Raw genomic sequence first — 18976 nt, 5'->3', positions numbered from 1 at the left:
TTGGCTCCGTTATAGCATACACACGCTTAACCAGGCCCATGTCCTCGCATGCTTTGTCTCCGAGCAATAAATCATGATCCTCTGGAACAATAATAAATGGGTGTGATTTGCATTTGTCTTCCACCTTGACAGTGAGTTTGCAGGTGCCATGTGTTTGAATGGCCTGTCCATTATATGCTTTCAAAGCAATTTCAGTCTTTGCTACAGCCCACCAAACATGCCTCTTTGGGGCCCATGTGGGGCCACTGCGGGCAGGAACAGAGAGCCCACTGTGGGCCCCGTTACTGGCATGAAATGCGGGGCACGTGTGGGCCCCACACTAAAGGCCCCTGGTGGGGCCCCAATGGGCAGCCCACACTCAGCCCAGAGTGTGGGCTGCTGAGTGTGGGCTGCCCACACTAAGCAGAGTGGGCCCTCAGTGGGACCCATTGTGGGCCCGCAGCATGCCCATAGTATTCCCACACTTTGAGCTGGGAGCAGTGGTCCCACACGGGCCCATAGTGCCCCATGTGTACCTGGTATGCTATTGACATTTATTGACAGCCAGCTCAAACAAAAAAATGAAGAAAATATAAATTATACGAAGAAAGAATTTATTGAAAATTGGAAACAATTGGAATTGAAAAACAAAACTATGTACCAAATTAAATGCTTTTATAAAACAGAACAACAAACATAGAACCACATTTGAACACAATAAGAACATTAAATCTAAAAAAAACCCAAACATTAAATCTATTTATTTTTTGCTCCTTCCTCCGTCTCTATCCCTGGCATTTCTGAGCCACATTTTGATGGGAGCTTCCACCTCGGATGCTGTGGCCCGGCTGCTTTTTGTCACAGCATCTGAAGAAAACAACAATTGAAATGTAAGTGCACAGTATGAGTTAGCCACAGGTGGAGCATTTAATCTAGCCTGGGATTCCATTCACCTGTTGGGGTAGAGGCAAATCTTGAACAGAGATGTCTCGAAACCTGGGCAAGTAAAGCCAAAATTATCTGTATGTGACTGTGTTTTTTTTATTTAGGTAAACTGACACTTTGATTGTTCCATGGACTCAGGTGGGGCAAAATTCAAATTAAACTACCCAAATCCAACTTCTTGGAGTATTTAAAGTAATGAGGATTGACACCACCTCGTGACCAAGCCCAAACTGAACCAGGGCTATAGGCTATATTTACTTGTGTACAGCTAGAGTGATGGAGTGTGTCAAGTTTATTACAGCACACATGCATATGTCAGATGTATTGCAGACTATATGAGACTACAATAAGCTGCTGTGTGTGTATGTTCGCTAAATTTCTGATGGTTCAAAATGATTATAACTGTAAAGTTATGAGTAATAGTTAATCTGTAATTAAGTTGGTTAAAAAAACAGCATGAGCTGCTCTATGGGAACATTTAAGGGACAAAAAAATTAACAAAAAAAACTAGTGTTCTTTCTCTTAACTATAATATGAAACAGCTGCGACAAACCAAAAAGTTGAGACGGTACCTGTCTTGTTGGATGGGCAGTTTTAGTTAAGTATGGGAAGGATCGGTTATACCTTGGACAACTTGTTTACATTTTACTGTCATTTTTGCAGACGTCTTGACTATATGCAGCATTGGGCATGGGCGGTAAATAAAAAGTTTGAGTACCGCTTACCCTAAAGCAACTGTACTGTCAACAGGGGGTTGACCTCAAAGGTCAAAACTGCTGTGGGCCCCGCATGGGCTAACCACATGGGGCCCATGTGGGATTAGTGCGGGTTTGCCCCTGCCCGCATTGCCCCACAGTAAACCCACACCTACCCACAGTGGGCCCGCACGGGCATGTTTGCTGGGAGTGGGTCTCCAGTCCAAACTATCAAAATCCACAATGTTAATCAAATTGGCTTTAGTACACGTGTGCAGTTTTAAGAAGAGAGGCGCACCATTTACTTCCAAAGATGCCACCCAGTTATCGCCTGTCACTGCATTAACTGTAGGTGTATTCAACTCAGTTGTCACTGTGCCAACAAAAAACAGAACAATCAGCTCCTTCCACAACGTTAATGTTTCGCCTCATTGTCTTTCCTTTTGCAACACAAATCCTTGCAAAATGACTGTTCCCATTGCATTTCAGACATATTTTGCCATAAGCTGGACACTTGCCGAGCCTGATGACGTGTACCACATCCACTGTAATCAAAGAGCTTTTCGCTGCGCTCCACTGAAAAGTTGTTCTCGGGACGCTCTCTTGTGTATTTATTAAACACATCGACAGAGGTACTTTCCATATTCAAGGACGATTGAAGAGTGTTTGTGCTGAATGTTTTCATGTGAAACTGGGCCAATTCACTTGCCTGACATATCCGAATAACCTCATCCAAAGTCAGCTCAACCTCCCTCAACAGGCGCTCTCTGACTTTTTGGTCGTTTATTCCAAAAACAATTTGATCCCTTATCATACATGAAGTCAGATCAGCAAAACTGCACGTGTGCGCTTTCAATTTTAAATCCATTAAGAACACGCAGGGGCGAAAATTTGATATCAACTTTGGGGGGACAATTACATGAAATGTTCTCAAGCGCAATTCCTGAGGGGGACACCAAAAGTACTGCTGTAAACCAGGGGCGAAATATTGGGGGGGGGGTGTATATATCATATTGTAACGTTCATGGGTAAGTTAACACGTTGGTCCTTGACTAACGGGTCGGACCCTTTAGTCGGCTGGTTTACTTGTCGCTTGCGGAGCGGGAGGCGCGGGTTCGCGTCCCGGCTGCGGTGCCGGCCTCCCAGACTGCCCCCGGATTCGCTACAATATTTTTCCCAAGTTGGGGGGGGGGGTCGTGTCCCCTCCGTCCTCCCCGGGATTTCCGCCTATGAGAACACGTCGAACTTCTCCCCTTGCTCCTGCATACAGCAACGGGACACAGCATTCAGTCTCGTTTTTTTGGGGGTTTTTTTGGCGAACAATAGGCATCAAACTGCTGCAACACCATATCAAAACTGTTCCTGTCGTCCTCTGAAGCAAATATGGATGTGTTGTACACATCGATGGCTTGTGGACCCGCAATCGTAAGTAAAAGCAATCTTACGTTCATCTGCCTTGTCGTGGGCGCCAATGGCGGACAAGTATAGCATGAATCGCTGTCTAAACGCTCTCCAATCGCATCGACATGGCCTCCCAACTGCAAACCTTCAGGTGGTTTTAAACAATCCGTTGTTGTTATTGCCGTCGCCAAGACAGTTTACTCCTGGTGCCATGTATTGGTTGGCTAAAATAACCATAAGTGACTCAACGCGGAAGAGCCGTTTACCATGCTTTATTCGTGCTCCGCTAGGCACTGCCGTAAATCAGTTTATGGCAACTCCTCTGGGGATCACTGTCGTAATAGTGTATACTAACCTACGACAAGTCACTACTGTGACGACGGCTTCTTTCCAAAGTATAGGGACTTTCCAGTGTTATAGACACCGACTGAACAGGTAACAAAACATGTTACACTCCTGCTGAGAAAATCCAGCTCCTGCTGTTCTCCGGTGGTCTGGCTGGTCTTTGGTGATTATTGTATTTTGAAATCACGTCAGGACACAGCGCTGTCGCTCGACACAACCTCTCCGTGGCATGGCATTCTTTATTTAGACTGACACAGCATCAAAGGCAGACCCGACCAAACAACCCAGAGCCCGCAGGCATCACCAATCGATCCCAGCACAATAGAACAGCACCAAATCAAATGCAGCACTGTCGATGTGTGCATACATAACATTCCCCCCCCCCCGGCAGGATTTCAAACATGAAAGGTTGACACAAAGTCCTCTAGGTGGCCAGGGCGTAAACGTGTGCGAACAGGTCGCGGGGCGGCCTGAGGCTGGGCAGGCCGAGGTGGGGAGGGAGATGGCAGGGGAAGCTGAGGCCCAGAAATGTCTGGGGCCCGTGTAGGAGCTGCATGAAGCCCCGGGGCGTCTCGCCATGCTGAGGGAATGGCTATGGTTGTGTCACCAGCTGTGTGTGGCGGAGCTGACACCTTCCGTAGACGACTGGAGTGCCACCGAGTGCAATCGCTGAGGAGGTAAGTGGCTGGGCCCAGCTGACGGGTGACTTGGAGAGGAGAGGACCAGTATGAAGCCATTTTATTGTCCCTGTGGGGCCTGCGGACCCTGACCCAGTCTGACACATTGATGTCTGGCACCCTGGTTCGTTTTGACTGGTCAAACCGTTGCTTCATCCGCGTCTGCTGACGAGTGACTGAGGCTCTGACCCCAGAGGGAGGTGCCTGAGGTGTGGAGGGGCGGAGCCTGTCAAGGGGCATGCACAGTTCCCGGCCTAGCATGAGAGAGGCTGGGGAGACGCCTGTGGTCGAGTGCTGTGTGGCCCGATAGTGCAGCAGAGTGTGACGGATGGCCTGCGTGAAAGAGCACCCTTGGGCCATGTGTGCTCTGAGGCTGTTCTTCAGTGACCGGTGAAAACGTTCAACGCCGCCATTGGCCTGGGGGTGGTAGTACGCAGTGCGTATATGACGGATGCCCTTGCTTTCGAGATAAGCAGTGAACTCAGCAGAAACCAGCTGAGGGCCGTTGTCAGTGGTGATGGCCTTTGGGAGGCCCCAGCGAGAGAAAAGAGAGTCCAGGAAGTCGATGATGATCTGTGAGGTCACAGTGCCGGAAGTGGTGAGTTCAGGCCATTTTGAGTGTAGATCGTAGGCGACCACCATGAAGCGTTGGTGGTGGGGAACTCCATGGATCTCACCACAAATGTCCAACTGCAGGTGTTCCCAGGGCTGAGAGGGCCAGGCGAGAGGTTGCAGGGGTGGGGGAGCCTGGTGGCCAGTCTTGCCACTCACAAGGCAGGCAGAACAGTCCTTCACCAGAGCCTCAATATCTCTGTCTATCCCCGGCCACCACACCAGGTCTCGGCAGCGCTGTTTCAGTTTCACAATGCCCAGGTGGCCTTCATGCGCCGTATTCAAAACACGTGCACGGAGAGCAGCTGGGACCACTGTGCAAAGCCCACGTGCCACGCAGGTGTCGTTCCAGCAGGAGAGCTCCTGTCTGACTCGGGCGAACGCAGCCAGCTCCTCTGGGACCTTGTGAGGCCAGCCGTTCTGGATGTAGGTGCGGAGCTGGGAGAGGACAGGGTCCTGTTCGGAGGCTGCCCTCAGCTCCTGCAGAGAGACAGTGGCCTGGAGGGGTGTGTGTAGCATTTGGACAATGTCCTTTTCCACACAGTCAGTGTCCGTCTGTGGAGCTGGGGTGGAGACAGAGCGAGAGAGCAGGTCGGCGACAACATTGTCTCTGCCTGGGGTGAACTGCAGGCTGAAGTTGTACTGGCGGAGGCGGTCAGACCAGCGGTGCAGCCTCAGGGGTTTGTGGCCTGTCCCAGATGTGGACAGCAGCGCTGTGAGGGCCTGGTGATCTGTCCTGAGGGTGAAGGAGCGGCCATAGAGGTAGAGGTGCCACCTTTCACAAGCCCAGATACAGGCTAACGCCTCACGCTCACCCACGGAGTACCGCTGCTCGGTCAGGTTGAGGGCACGGGAGGCGAAGGCAATGGGCTTCTCCACACCGTTCTGGGTTTGAGACAGCACGGCCGCTATCGCTGTGGCTGATGCGTCACAGGTCACAAAGGTGGAGCTGGAGATGTCGAAGTGAGCCAACACTGGTGGTGAAGTCAGTTGAGTCTTGAGATCACGCACAGCGTCACTGCATGCCTTTGACCACACCCATGGCTCGTCCTTACGCAGCAGCTGGCGCAGGGGGGCTGTGGTCGCAGAGTACTGGGGAAGAAACCTCAGGTAGTAACTTGTCATACCCAGGAAGGAGGCGACCTGGGCGGCCGAGCTGGGCTCAGGGATGGCCTGAATGGCGTCCACGTTGGATTGTAGTGGAGTTACACCGCTCGCTGACAGCCGGAACCCCACGAAGTCGATGGCTGGCACAGAGAGGACACATTTCTCAGCATTGAGAGTTAGCTTGTGCTTGGACAGGGCTGCGAAGACCATGTTAAGGCGCTTGTCGTGGATTTCACTGGTGGGCCCGTGTACCACTATATCGTCCAGATAAATGGCCACGCCCAGTATGCCAGCCAGCACGGAGACCATGATTTTCTGGAAGCAGCTAGGGGCGGAGCTGAGACCGAAAGGCATCCTGGTGTAGCGAAACACTCCTGCATGTGTCACAAAGGCTGTGAGGTTTCGGCTGCTGGGGTGGAGGGGCACCTGTAAGTACCCCTGTCAGAGGTCGAGCTTGGAGAACACCTCAGAGCCATAGAACTGAGCAGTGAGTTCTTCTGAGGTGGGCAGTGGATACTTATCAGGGACCACTGCCTTATTTACTGCACGTAGATCGACGCAGACACGCAGGCCCCCCGACTTCTTCTTAGCCACCACGAGGTTTGAGACCCAAGGTGACGCGTCCACCGGTTCAATGATGCCAGCTTCCAGCAGTTGTTGCAGCTCGGCGGAGACCCCATCACGGAGAGCCAACGGGATGCGGCGCAGTGGTTGGATGACAGATTTCACAGCAGGGTTGAGGAGAGGTTGATGGGTGAAGGCGGAGAGGCAGCCCAGCCCCATAAACAGTGATGGCCACTTCTGCTGCCAAGGTGTGGCGACAGTCAGGATTGCTGCCCCCCTCGTGTCTAAGAGGGAGAACCCCAGAGCGGAGAACAGGTCCAGGCCCATCAGGTTGGCCCCACGGCGTGCCACATGAAAAACTGCATTGGGCACCAGCTTGGTTCCATAGCGGACAGTCAGTTGGAGAGAGCCAACCGGATCGATTTTGGAGTCACCATACCCACAGAGGACAGCTGAGGGTGCGGACAGTGGCAGTGAACCGAAAAATTGACTGTAGGTATCAACATTCAGGAGAGACACACTTGCACCGGTGTCCAACAGCAGGGGGATGCACACATCATTAATGTTGACTGTGCATGATTTGAACTACACTGGCCCAGAGCTCACCTTGTGAATGACGGCGGTTGAAGACTGGGGGGTGTGGCCCTCTGACCCAGCCGGGGAAGATCGACAGACGTTGGCAAAGTGATTGTGCTTACCGCAGCTACGGCATGTCTGGCCACGGGCAGGGCAGTTCTGAGCCCTTGAAACATGAGACCGAGACCCACAGTTACCACAGGACTGTTGAGGGCGGGGCCGAGAACGCCGTCGTTGCAGTTGCAAGACGTCCCCAGTGGAGTTGGCGCCCGCCTCGCTCTGGTTGGGTTGCGTCCCGAGGGGCAGCCGTGAGTAGAGGGAGGAGTCGTTGGCAGCTTGACTGGAGGTGGCCACTTACTGTGTATTTAGCATAGCAGCACACTCAGCTGCTCCCTCAACCTGTAGTGCGATGGTAATTGCTCTGGACAGCAGCAGATCGTCTTTTTCCAGCAGGAGAGTCTCACGCACCTTTGCGTTGTTGGTGTGTTCGATTAGCTGGTCGCGAACCATCTCTTCCTGAAGCGCGCCAAACTTGCATGAGCTAGCTAGCCCTCGCAAATTAGCTACGTACTGCCGCACAGACTCACCAGGCAGTTGGTGTCGCTGACGGAATATAAATCGCCGAAGGAGGGCACTCTGTGGAGCAGCGAAATGGGTGCTCATAAGTCCCACAGCTTCGGCAAAGCTTGTGACGTTCCCCAGAGACCCGAGCATACGATGACCCTCTGCTCCCAAGCAGTGTAGCAACAGAGCCGTCTTCCTAGCCTGGCTCACGTCGTCGAGCCCTGAGGCGATGATGTAATTTTCAAAATTATGTAGCCAGCGAGTCCATGGTACCGGAGGCTCGCCAGGTAATGCCAGGAAGGGGGCAGGTGGTGGGAGAGAGATATTAGCCATCCTCGTCGCCAATATTGTATTTTGAAATCACGTCAGGACACAGCGCTGTCGCTCGACACAACCTCTCCGTGGTATTCTTTATTTAGACTGACACAGCATCAAAGGCAGACCCGATCAAACAACCCAGAGCCCGCAGGCATCACCAATCGATCCCAGCACAATAGAACAGCACCAAATCAAATGCAGCACTGTCGATGTGTGCATACATAACAGTGATCATACGCTGGTCTCTTGCTAGTCCACACTGATTTAGGTGGTTGGCCTGCCAAATCATCAAAAACAAAAAAACAAAAATGCCCTAAGTTAGTCACCCCATAGACCAGTGTTTCTCAACCCAGTCCTCAAGGAACCCCTACCCTGTAGATTTTCTTTGCAACCCTGAATAGGTACCTGTTTGTAGTAATTCAGCAGTGAATGTCAGAGTTTGCACACCTTGCATAATTAAGTGCTGTGAGATGATTGGTTGAGTAAGTACAAGCAGAGCTACCTAATGCAGGGTTACAATGAAAATCTGCAGGATAGGGGTTCCTTGAGGACTGGGTTGAGAAACACTGCCATAGACCAATTTAAGATGATTTCCACTTTGACCCGTTTACTGAGTTTAAACTGTTTAGGCGGCACGGTGGCCCAATGGTTAGCGCTGTTGCCTCACAGCAAGAAAGTCCTGGGTTGTCCCAGGTCCTTTACGTGTGGAGTTTGCACGTTCTCCCAGTGTCTGCGTGGGTTTCCTCCGGGTCCTCCGGTTTCCTCCCACCATCAAAAAGACTTGCAAGTTGGGGTTAATACCACCCCTAATATACATACTAACGTAGGAACCTCAGGCATGAAAATCACTCACCTTTCGGCGAAATTCGCCGTTTTGAATCCAAAGTAGGTGACCTACGTGAATCGTGTAGATCCGATGAAAAATATTTTTGGGGGGGGGGGGTGTATGGACCGGACATGGAGTTATACACGAGAGCGCGGAGCCATGGTGAGATGGCCTATCGAATTCGAATTCGCCTTTTTCATTGTAAAAGATATTCCCCCTACGAGCGCGAGGGGCCTCGCGTCACCAGTCTTCCCTGGGAAGGTAACGCTACCCGATTGGTTCGTGAAGTGCTCGTGCAGCGAGTGCTTGTGCTGACCGAAGCGATTGCCGGAGCAGCGCGCGGGGCTGAGGGAAGACGACCCTTTGGACTAACGTTAGCTTATTGATGCCTGCCTGACTGAATTTGGTGAGCGTTTCAATCATTTCAATATTTTCTGATGTATAACGTTACTCAGGAGCTCTGTTGACATAGCCTAGTCCTACATGATTTCTGGTAATCTATCACTAGCTAGAGATTTAATAAAGAATCCACGTGTCATCGACGCATACGTTAGCTATATTCCACACAGACAGGTGGAGAGATTTGCGTCTTGTGGAAAATTGTTAGCTAGCTAGTTGGTAGGGTAACGTTAGCAAACGTTAGCTTACACCGTATACGCAGCAGACTAGGTTGTATAGCTAACGTTATCCCACAAAAAGAAACACGATGAACGTTAACTGTTGGCTAATTCTCAAAATCTCTAAAACCCATTTCGGGACATGTGGACTGAGGAACTGGTGCGGTGGGAGGCTGAGGTAACGTTAACGCTAGCTAGCTAATGTTAGCTAGCTTTTTGTGTTCTAAGTTAGCTAACTCACATTGTAGAATCTGAGTCAACAAATTAGCTAACGTTACGTTAGCGAAAGTTAACAATATCATAATTTCACTGTCCTATGTGTATGTGTCACAGGACAGGCTTATATCAAAGAACTGGACTGTAACCGTCGATTTATGAGTGGCGCAAGCCTGGAGGCTCTCTGGTGCCTGGCTGTTCCAGGATCACGCTAAAGCGCAGGCGTGCGTAGCGAAATACATCGTGTAACTTTACCTTGACAGAATTGTGTTGAGTAATGTTAGTCAGTGGAAGGGACGTAATGTTACCTATTAACCTACTATATTGTAACTGTAAATACCGGATACGTTTTAATCTGAAATCCAACTATGTATGTAGGCCTAACGTTGTGTGTAAAACAATTTTCAATTTTACTCTGTGGGTTAGGGTAACGTTAGGCCTATTGTCTAAGTTACTTATCTGAACTTGTGAAACACTCGTTTACACATCTGATTTCAAGTGGACAGATATCTGTATAACATGTAACGTCAGATCCAAGTGTGAACAACCACCACTTATCAATTAAGCTAGACATTAACCCTACTAACGTTAACATTGTTTTTCCAGAATGAGTGTGTTAGGAGAGAAAGATGCTCTTGTTGTAAAACAAGTGGATGCAGGCATCAAATGCAGCTGGAATTGGTCGTGGCTTAAACTAGAAGGGAAAATAAGAGTGAAAGAACAAGAGCTCTCATTCCATCTGTCAGATGTCTTCCGGAAGATCAATCAACAAGGATTTGCACGGTGCATTCTCTGCCAAAAAGATATAAACTACACCCATACACATGTTGTTAGTATTACTATCTTGTTTTGCCACTATTACCCTATATTAAAGCTGGGCTCTTGTGCATTTCATGAGAGAAGTTGTCAGTCTCGTTTCTTATATAGCATAATGTGAACATATACATACTGTCTTGTAATTATGCTTGATTTTTCACTCAAATTGCACCAGATTGATGCATTTAAATATAAAATGTTCAAAATTTTCTTCCGGGGGAGCATGCCCCCGGACCCCCCTAGAGGGTCATATCCTTCTCACCTTTTTCACCCCTGACCCATTTTCATGCCTGGAACCTAATAGGGCCTGTGCCCCTGACCAAGGCAATGGAAAGAAGAACTGCAGCTGGTCCCCAGGTGCTGCAGCTGCCCACAAATTCAGAAAACAAATTCATTGTAAGATTCAGTGTCAAATAAAGCAGCTTTTATTTATTCTTTCACCCCCCCCCCCCCTATTTTAACTGCCTTGCACAGGCTTTCAGTAATTTCCCTTTGATCTGGCCCAGGGCTTTTCCCAGTTTTATTTTTGCACAACATGGTTCTAACACATACTAACTGATCCAGTGTCTCTGCTTATGTTCTTATGTTCATTAGAAAAAATAGGTTCATTATAAAATCTCCCAATAAAATGCATTTAGTGCATTAGTCAAGTCAATATTTCTAACAAAAAACGAAACAACAAAACTCAATACTAGCATCAATATATACATAAATACGGACAGGCTTGTTTTTCTTTCTTTTTTTTTTGTTCAATGTCCTGTCATGGTTCCCACTCCTACCCACAGGTAACTGCTAGATAATTTCCCTTCATTTTTGTCCTTCAATTGAAGCTTGACTTTTTTTTTTGGGGGGGGGGTTCATTTTTCTCCACAATTGTACTTGGCCAATTACCCCACTCTTCCAAGCCATCCCAGTCGCTGCTCCACCCCCTCTGCCGATCCGGGGAGGGCTGCAGACTACCACATGCCTCCTCCAATACATGTGGAGTCGCCAGCCGCTTCTTTTCACCTGACAGTGAGGAGTTTCACCAGGGGGACGTAGCGTGTGGGAGGATCATGCTATTCCCCCCAGTTCCCCCTCCCCCCTGAACAGGCGCCCCCGACCGACCAGAGGAAGCACTAGTGCAGCGACCAGGACACATACCCACATCCGGCTTCCCACCCACAGACACGGCCAATTGTGTCTATAGGGACGCCCGACCAAGCCGGAGGTAACACAGGTATTTGAACCAGCAATCCCCATGTTGGTAGGCAATGGAATAGACTGCCACACCACCCGTACGCCCCTCTTTGATTTTCTGATTCTGCATCTTGGGAATTATACAGTCTGTCCAAGTCCAAAAAAGAAGGGAACCAAAGTGGCACTCTGAAAGTAATTCCACCCAAGGTCATACAGACACTTGGGAAGAGCAAACAATGTAAATGATAAACTGGTTAATAAAAGAAGCGGCATGATTCAATAGCAACAGATGAACAAAGGTAACAAGAGAGTACCTACACTTTCCTGATAAAAAGGGGAAAAAATATATGCAGCACACTTTAATTCTTCACCATTGTAGTAGTCAAATGCACAAACAAAATAGGGCAAATAGTGGCAAATTTGAAGAGGAAGCTAAACCGTTGCGGCAAATATGACACGATAAAGCTTGCAGAAGACTTTTACAAGCAGATGTAAAATCAACAACATCTTGTTGGGTGGCCTGGAGAGTGCTGACACAACATCTCTGGAGCTGTTTCACCTCTAATGGGTTTCTGGGGTTTGAAAGGGCTAAAACACCACTGCAATTACCATGTGTCATTATCAAGAGTAAGTTAAACAAAAACTACTATCTTCAGGTTTGCAGCTTTAAACCCTTCAGAAGAATTATTGTCGTAGGTTTATGTAGTCCATCTCAACCGTCCTCAGCACAGCAACCAGGTAAAACTGACTTACTGTCTCTGTGACAATAATCAATACCTTCCATGAACTGTGAAGGTTGTGGCTGTATTAGCTGGCAGCAGAATAATATGTTCTGTGTGCTCTTATAACCTCTGCTATTGGAACAGGCAGGAGTTGGGAGTAATGGTGACCTCTTTTCCATCCCATTGGGTGGCAGAGGGACAGCTCATGTGAAGCAGACAAGGTTTGATAAAGTGAGTCACTCTATCAAAGGCAAGAGGTAATTGGCAGCCGACCTGGAGTGACAGCAATAATGTGTCTTTAGGTAGTATTGTTGAAGTAAAACGCCAGTGAGGTTTTTGTCACATAGTTTTATGGGTGTGTGTGTGTGTGTGTGTGTGTGTGTGTGTGTGTGTGTGTGTGTGTGTGTGTGTGTGTGTGTGCGCGCACATTTTTGTCTTTGATATTTTCTTCTTCAATATGTCTTTATGCATGCTGATTCGAAGATACACCCTAGAATGCACTGGGACACATAATCAATGATGTTTCCTTTTAACATCATACACCCTCTTCTCAGGTGACCCAGCCAGTGTTGATCAGGCCCTGGCTTGTGTCCCAGCATTGGCATTGGCCCCCTTCTGATCCAAAGCCATCTGGAGGCCCTCTCTGCAGCCCTCCATGGAAGACTTGATGGCTTTCCTTTTAGCAGCCCCAGTGATGCCAAGTAGAGTGTAGAGCTTGCACAGTGAGCGGCCAGCAGAGCGAACACGTCAGGCCAAGGGCTCCGCAGTCTACACCCATCTACAGGCCAGTGGCCACTCTTTCAAGGATGAGGATATATGTGTACATCCTTGATAGGGAGGAACGTTGGTTTGAATGGGGAGTCAAAGAGGTCATGTATATCTTACAATGCTAAACGTGTCCAGATGAACTGGTTCAACTTTTTGTGATTTCCTCACCTGGGTTATTGAGCAGGCCTAAAGATAACTCTCAATATACTTTACATACATACATACATACATACATACATACATACATACATACATACATACATACATACATACATATATATACATTATCCAAGCTGCTTATCCTGCTCAGGGTTGCGGGGATGCTGGAGCCTATCCCAGAAGTCATTGGGCAGTAGGCGGGAGACACCCTGGACAGACCGCCAGGCCATCACAGGGATACACACATACACATACATACATACATACATACATACATACATACATACATACATACATACATACATACATACATACATATGTACATACAGCAAATCAAAGGGGCATTTACATAGACCACAGTGGTGTGAAATGCAAATGAATTATTAGGCAGTAGGCACAAGTAAATGTGAACAACTACTACTACTACTACTACTTTTGGCTGCTCCCGTTAGGGGTTGCCACAGCGGATCATCCGTTTCCATTTCTTCCTGTCTTCTGCGTCTTCCTCTGTCACACCACCCACCTGCATGTCTTCCCTCACCACATCCATAAACCTCCTCTTTGGCCTTCCTCTTTTCTTCTTCCCTGGCAGCTCCATATTCAGCATCCTTCTCCCAATATATACCCAGCATCTCTCCGCCACACATGTCCAAGCCACTCAATCTTGCCTTTCTTGCTTTGTCTCCAAACCGTCCAACCTGAGTGGTCCCTCTAATGTAATCGTTTCTAATCCTGTCCTTCTTCATCACTCCCAATGAAAATCTTAGCATCTTCAACTCTGCCACCTCCAGCCCCGCCTCCTGTCTTTCCGTCAGTGCCACTGTCTCCAAACCATATAACATAGCTGGTCTCACTACCATCTTGTAAACCTTCCCTTTAACTCTTGCTGGTACCTTTCTGTCGCAAATCACTCCTGACACTCTTCTCCACTCACTCCATCCTGCCTGCACTCTCTTCTTCATCTCTCTTCTGCACTCCCCGTCCCTTTGGACAGTTGACCCCAAGTATTTAAACTCATATGCCTTCATCACCTCTACTCCTTGCATCCTGACCATTCTGCTGTCCTCCTTTTCATTCTCACATATGTATTCCGTCTTGCTCCTACTGACTTTCATTCCTCTTCTCTCCAGTGCATACCTCCACCTCTCCAGGCTCTCCTCAACCTGCACCCTACTCGCGCTACAGATCACAATGTCATCCGCAAACATCATAGTCCACGGAGACTCCTGCCTGATCTCGTCCATCAAACTGTCCATCACCATTGCAAACAAGAAAGGGCTCAGAGCCGATCCTTGATGTAATCCCACCTCCACCTTGAACCCGTCTGTCATTCCAACCGCACACCTCACCACTGTCACGCTTCCCTCATACATATCCTGCACCACTCCTACATACTTCTCTGCAACTCCCGACTTCTTCATACAATACGACACCTCCTCTCTCGGCACCCTGTCGTATGCTTTCTCTAAATCCGCAAAGGCACAACGTAACTCCTTCTGGCCTTCTCTATACTTCTCAGTCAACATTCTCGAAGCAACCATCGCATCAGCGGTGCTCTTTCCTGGCATGAAACCATACTGCTGCTCGCTAATCGTCACCTTTTCTCTTAACCTAGCTTCTGTTACTCTTTCCCATATCTTGATGCTGTGGCCGATCAACTTTTAAAGCAAACGCGAACGACTGTTTCACAATAATCCAATTGACGATACTTGTAGCACTCTGAAACCACAAACTTTCCCATGCAACGGCAACGTGGTAACGTGATGTGATGAATGTCGAATAGTTTGGATGACAGGTGGGACGCACGGGGGGACTGCACGGACCCTTCTCCCTCAGCATAGGAAAAGTATTTTTCCTCTAAGCCTAAACTTTTCTATCCACCAGGGGTCGCAATATAATTACAAACACAACATCGGAGGGACGTCGGTCCCTCAAAACCTCTCTGTCCGGTTCCCTTTTTGCTTCATTTTTTTTTGGTAATGGGTATATTATTTCCTTACCAAACACTGTTGACTCTCTTATTTCTCATCTATTTCAGGGTATTCGCGTGAGCTCGTCTGTATTCAGCAACGATCAACCCAGCAATTAATGGATTGGCTCATCGCGGGCTTTATGCCTTATGCAACTTCCGAGCGGACAGTGAAACAGTGGTCAAATTACCTTTTCTTTTTTTCAACAAACATCAAAATAACTACAGATGGAAGAGGGTAAGGGAGGCTATACAAAGGGCGCATGGAGACAGAGGAGAAGCAGACCCTGGGTCGGTTCATATTACATCACTTCTGTTTGAGAGGGCAGTGCGACCGTAAACGATTCTGACCGCGGATCAGTTTCACTCAGCCCCCCTCCCCCTTTTCCTCCTTTTTACACAGTTGCACACACCAAATGGGACGGAGACCAGAGGAAACCGTGCTCCTCGCCAGCCAGCAGTAAGCGGTGCGCACGCCAAGACAGATCTGTAGACCGCAAGCTAGAGAAAGGACGGCGACAAGAAAGGGGCTGAATCCAGAAAAAAAGGGTGGCAAGAAGACGGGTGAGACTAAATGTGGAGTCTTTAACGTGGTCGGGGAGAGACAATTGGCTTGTTCGGCGCGAGAAGATATCTTGCTTTTTTCCCTCCCCATTTTGCTCGTTTCTGACATTACCGCCGACCAAGAGTGCGCTCACCGAGCCACATTTCTAAGAGAGCTAGCGGAATGTGTTGCTAGCGAGCTAGCTAACGTTAGCTAGCTAATTAGCTTGTCAGCCATCCAAGACTTGGACTTGCGTCCTTTATTCGGAGAGGCAACGATTTAACGTCATCCCGTTGTCTGGTTGTTACAGCAATAAGCCATATTTCGTGCGCTTTGGGCAGAAGCCTCTCATGGTCACGATGGTCTGTCTGGAATAGTAAACGTCAAGTTAGACAATTAACAATATCACGAGCCGCGGGTGTTGATGAATTGCGAAAGACCAGTTCTACGTAATTAGCCGTTTACGCGTCCGAGGGATAGCCTCAAACCCGCGGCGAGATACCCGAGCCGGGGACGAATCGAAGGAGAAAGAGGGAAAGGTGGAGAAACAAGAGGACTTTCGAGTGGAGACCGTCTGCCGTCCAATGTTAATGTCGACCGACGTTGCATCCATAATGCTACCCGTTACTCGGGGAATCATGGACAGGGAAAGGGACGTTGACACAGCGGCCGGACCCCACGCAAACGCCCCCGGGGGTCCGGCGGCTGTTCGAGGGATGAAACGAGGAGACCCGGAGCCCGACGCTCAAACAGCGGCAGTTCTGACCGATTTAGCCGGGGCGGAGTGCAAACGACCGAGGATAGACGGGACCGGGGTTGTCGTTGGTGACATTGGACAGGTAATGAAGACGATGTAAACAAATGCAGTGCACTTTCTTGACTCTGTGATACATTTTTTTGTGTTGTTTTGTTGCCGTTTTCCCCCCTCCGTGTTTGTCACACTCGTTTGCGCCTTCAATTAGAAGCTTTTGTTCCTTCAGCGTCAGTGAGGCGTGATGATGGTTGGACGGGCCCTCCTCTCATCAACAACATAATCATGCCTCGTTGCAGCAAATAAAAAAAATGCTCGTTTTAAGGGTGATATATGCTAGATAGGTTGGTTAAAGTAAACGTATGATAAATGTTTGCAAAGGACCCATAGGTGTTCTCTGGCTCTGCTTGGTGAGGGAGCATGACCACTCCAAGGCAAGACAAAGGTAATGTGATACAGGCTCCATTGCATTGACTGACAGCGGCACAGCAAAGATCAGTTGAATTCATCTTTCTTGTCTTGTGGAAAACGAGAAAGTGCATCTCACTTTGCAAGACATCCAATTTTTTTGTATGCACATGGATGAAATTCTTCTGACCTGTGATAATTTGCCATGATGCCAAATGCTACTACAGTCAATGCATGTGCCATAAATCTCTCCACGCCCCCCACCCCCAATTGTCGCTAGGTGTTAAAAGAGGGAAGAGGCAGACAAGGATTGGGGGAGGGGTCACCACTGTGAAAGACAAAGAACAGAGCCTTTTGGTTTAGGCTGCAGGAGGCTCAGGGGCCCTCCTCATACGAGTCTCCCCCACTTTCATGACTCGACTGCTGAGACAGCAGAGCAGTGATAGCCATTTGGCTCTCTCCTGTGCAAATGTGTGTGTACAAGAGTAAACCGGGTCATGACAGAAACCTAGGCTACACCTCTCTTCCCCTCTATCCCTGGAACTCTTATTCTCATCCTCTGTGTTTTACTCACACACAGCATGCATCTCTCATTCACCCACACACACTTTGAAGTATTTATAATCCAATAGGGCACAGGACATTTTAGCTGGCGCCCAGTGCCTTACTCAAGGGGGAAAGCGCTAACAGTAGGCAAAGGGTCAGGCAGACTTGCTTCCAGGTCAGTTGCAGGTAATTGAATCCTGAAGAATGGGCAAAATACTTTAACTGACTGTGCAGTTGACCTGCTGCAATGACAAACAAGGCTAGTATTGTGCCATGAAGCCCAACCATTCTCACAGAGGATGGATGCTGATGATGGAGGAAGGTTGCATGCTGCCGGCACAGATGATGTGACAATAAGCAGGGCAGCATTGGGAGGATACTTGCTGCCCATCAGCTATATTGATTGCTTTGCACTGGGGGTCATGCTGGAAATACACTCACAGGATGGAGAGAGGGATAGCGGGAGAATGGATGGAGCAAGGGAGAGAAGGGGTGGATTGACGTGGGGACAAACAGAAAGGCGGGGTGGCTGAGTGGAGAGAGCTGGATGATAGAGAGAGAGGAAGAGGGTTGGATAATAGTGAGGGGGGGAAAGGGAGGGGTTAGAGAAAGGATATAGCTAAATGGAGAGACAGATGGGGGTGGATGGATATGGGGGGAGTAAGGGGGTGCATGGAAGGGGAGAGGCAGGGGGAGAGAAGACAAAAAGGAATCAGGGACTTGGCTATGATTGAGGAGGAGTAGATTATCATGCATACTGTAAATAAAAGGAAAATTATACTGGGGGGATATGCAGGAAAGTATTTTAGGTTAGGAGGATGGCAGCCAATGTACTCTTTAGCTTACCACATGTACAGGATAGGAAAGATGAGGTCAGTGGATGCTCTAATATCTGAATGCACCCAGTAATTTCCATAGTATTCCCATTGAAAGCTAGGGGAGATTGTTGACCTTCTAGGCTGACTGTAAATCAAGACTGTAATAATAATTGAGAGTGCAGTAGACTGTCTGCTCATCTCCATCTTCTCTTTTGTTTCACATCCCCTGCCTACCCCTTCTCTCCCCCTCTGGCTAACCCTTTCGCCCCCCATCCCCCTAGCCAGCCTCTGATTTGTCACATTCAGCCCCCCAGGCTTATTTCCAGATTGCTAATTGACTCCTGGTTCACAAGCTCTTGCTAGGGCCCCTCCCCTTTTCCTTTCTCTGTCTTTTTCTCTCTCCCTCTGCTGTCCCATCTATCTTTGCCATCTTTCATTATCTGTCCCAGTCCCCCTTCCATCACTCAAATCTCCGTAACGTGTATCATTTCACTCCCCTCTATATCCATCTCAACTCAGTCCTCCACTCAAGCTCTTTATATTTGTTTTTCTCATTGTCCCCTTCATCTCTCTACCCATTTCTCTTCTATGCCGTTATATTTTTTTCCTCTGTTCTGTTGGCAGTATTGATGCCTACCCTCGAGGCAATGTCGTGGTCCACTCAGATGCTGTGTTAGTACAGTTCTCTCTCTCTCTCTCTCTCTCTCTCTCTCTCTCTCTCTCTCTCTCTCTCTCTCTCTCTCTCTCATAGCCGATTTGTACTATCGTTGGCAGTAAAGAGGCTTTGTGTGGCGCTAACGAGATCAAAGCTCATTTAGGAGAGGGCATTAACCAGACTGATCGCTTTAACAGGC

General features: G+C 48.6%; 1 protein-coding gene across 3 annotated transcripts in view; it reads left to right on the top strand.

Annotated features, from left to right (window-relative positions):
• The first annotated feature begins 15500 nt into the window (after positions 1-15500).
• Positions 15501-18976, top strand: part of LOC130119125 (RNA binding protein fox-1 homolog 2-like) — a 47303-nt gene continuing 43827 nt past the window's right edge. For all 3 annotated transcript variants that reach the window (XM_056287540.1, XM_056287539.1, XM_056287541.1), the window contains exon 1: positions 15501-16438. In XM_056287540.1, coding sequence (XP_056143515.1) covers positions 16184-16438 — 255 coding nt within the window. In that variant the 5' untranslated portion in view covers positions 15501-16183. The remainder of the gene's footprint in view (positions 16439-18976) is intronic.

This window comes from Lampris incognitus, chromosome 10 (genome assembly GCF_029633865.1).
Source record: "Lampris incognitus isolate fLamInc1 chromosome 10, fLamInc1.hap2, whole genome shotgun sequence".
NCBI classification, from domain to species: domain Eukaryota; kingdom Metazoa; phylum Chordata; class Actinopteri; order Lampriformes; family Lampridae; genus Lampris; species Lampris incognitus.
The sequence above is the reverse complement of the archived record's forward strand: the minus strand, read 5'-3'. Positions and strand labels throughout refer to the sequence as shown.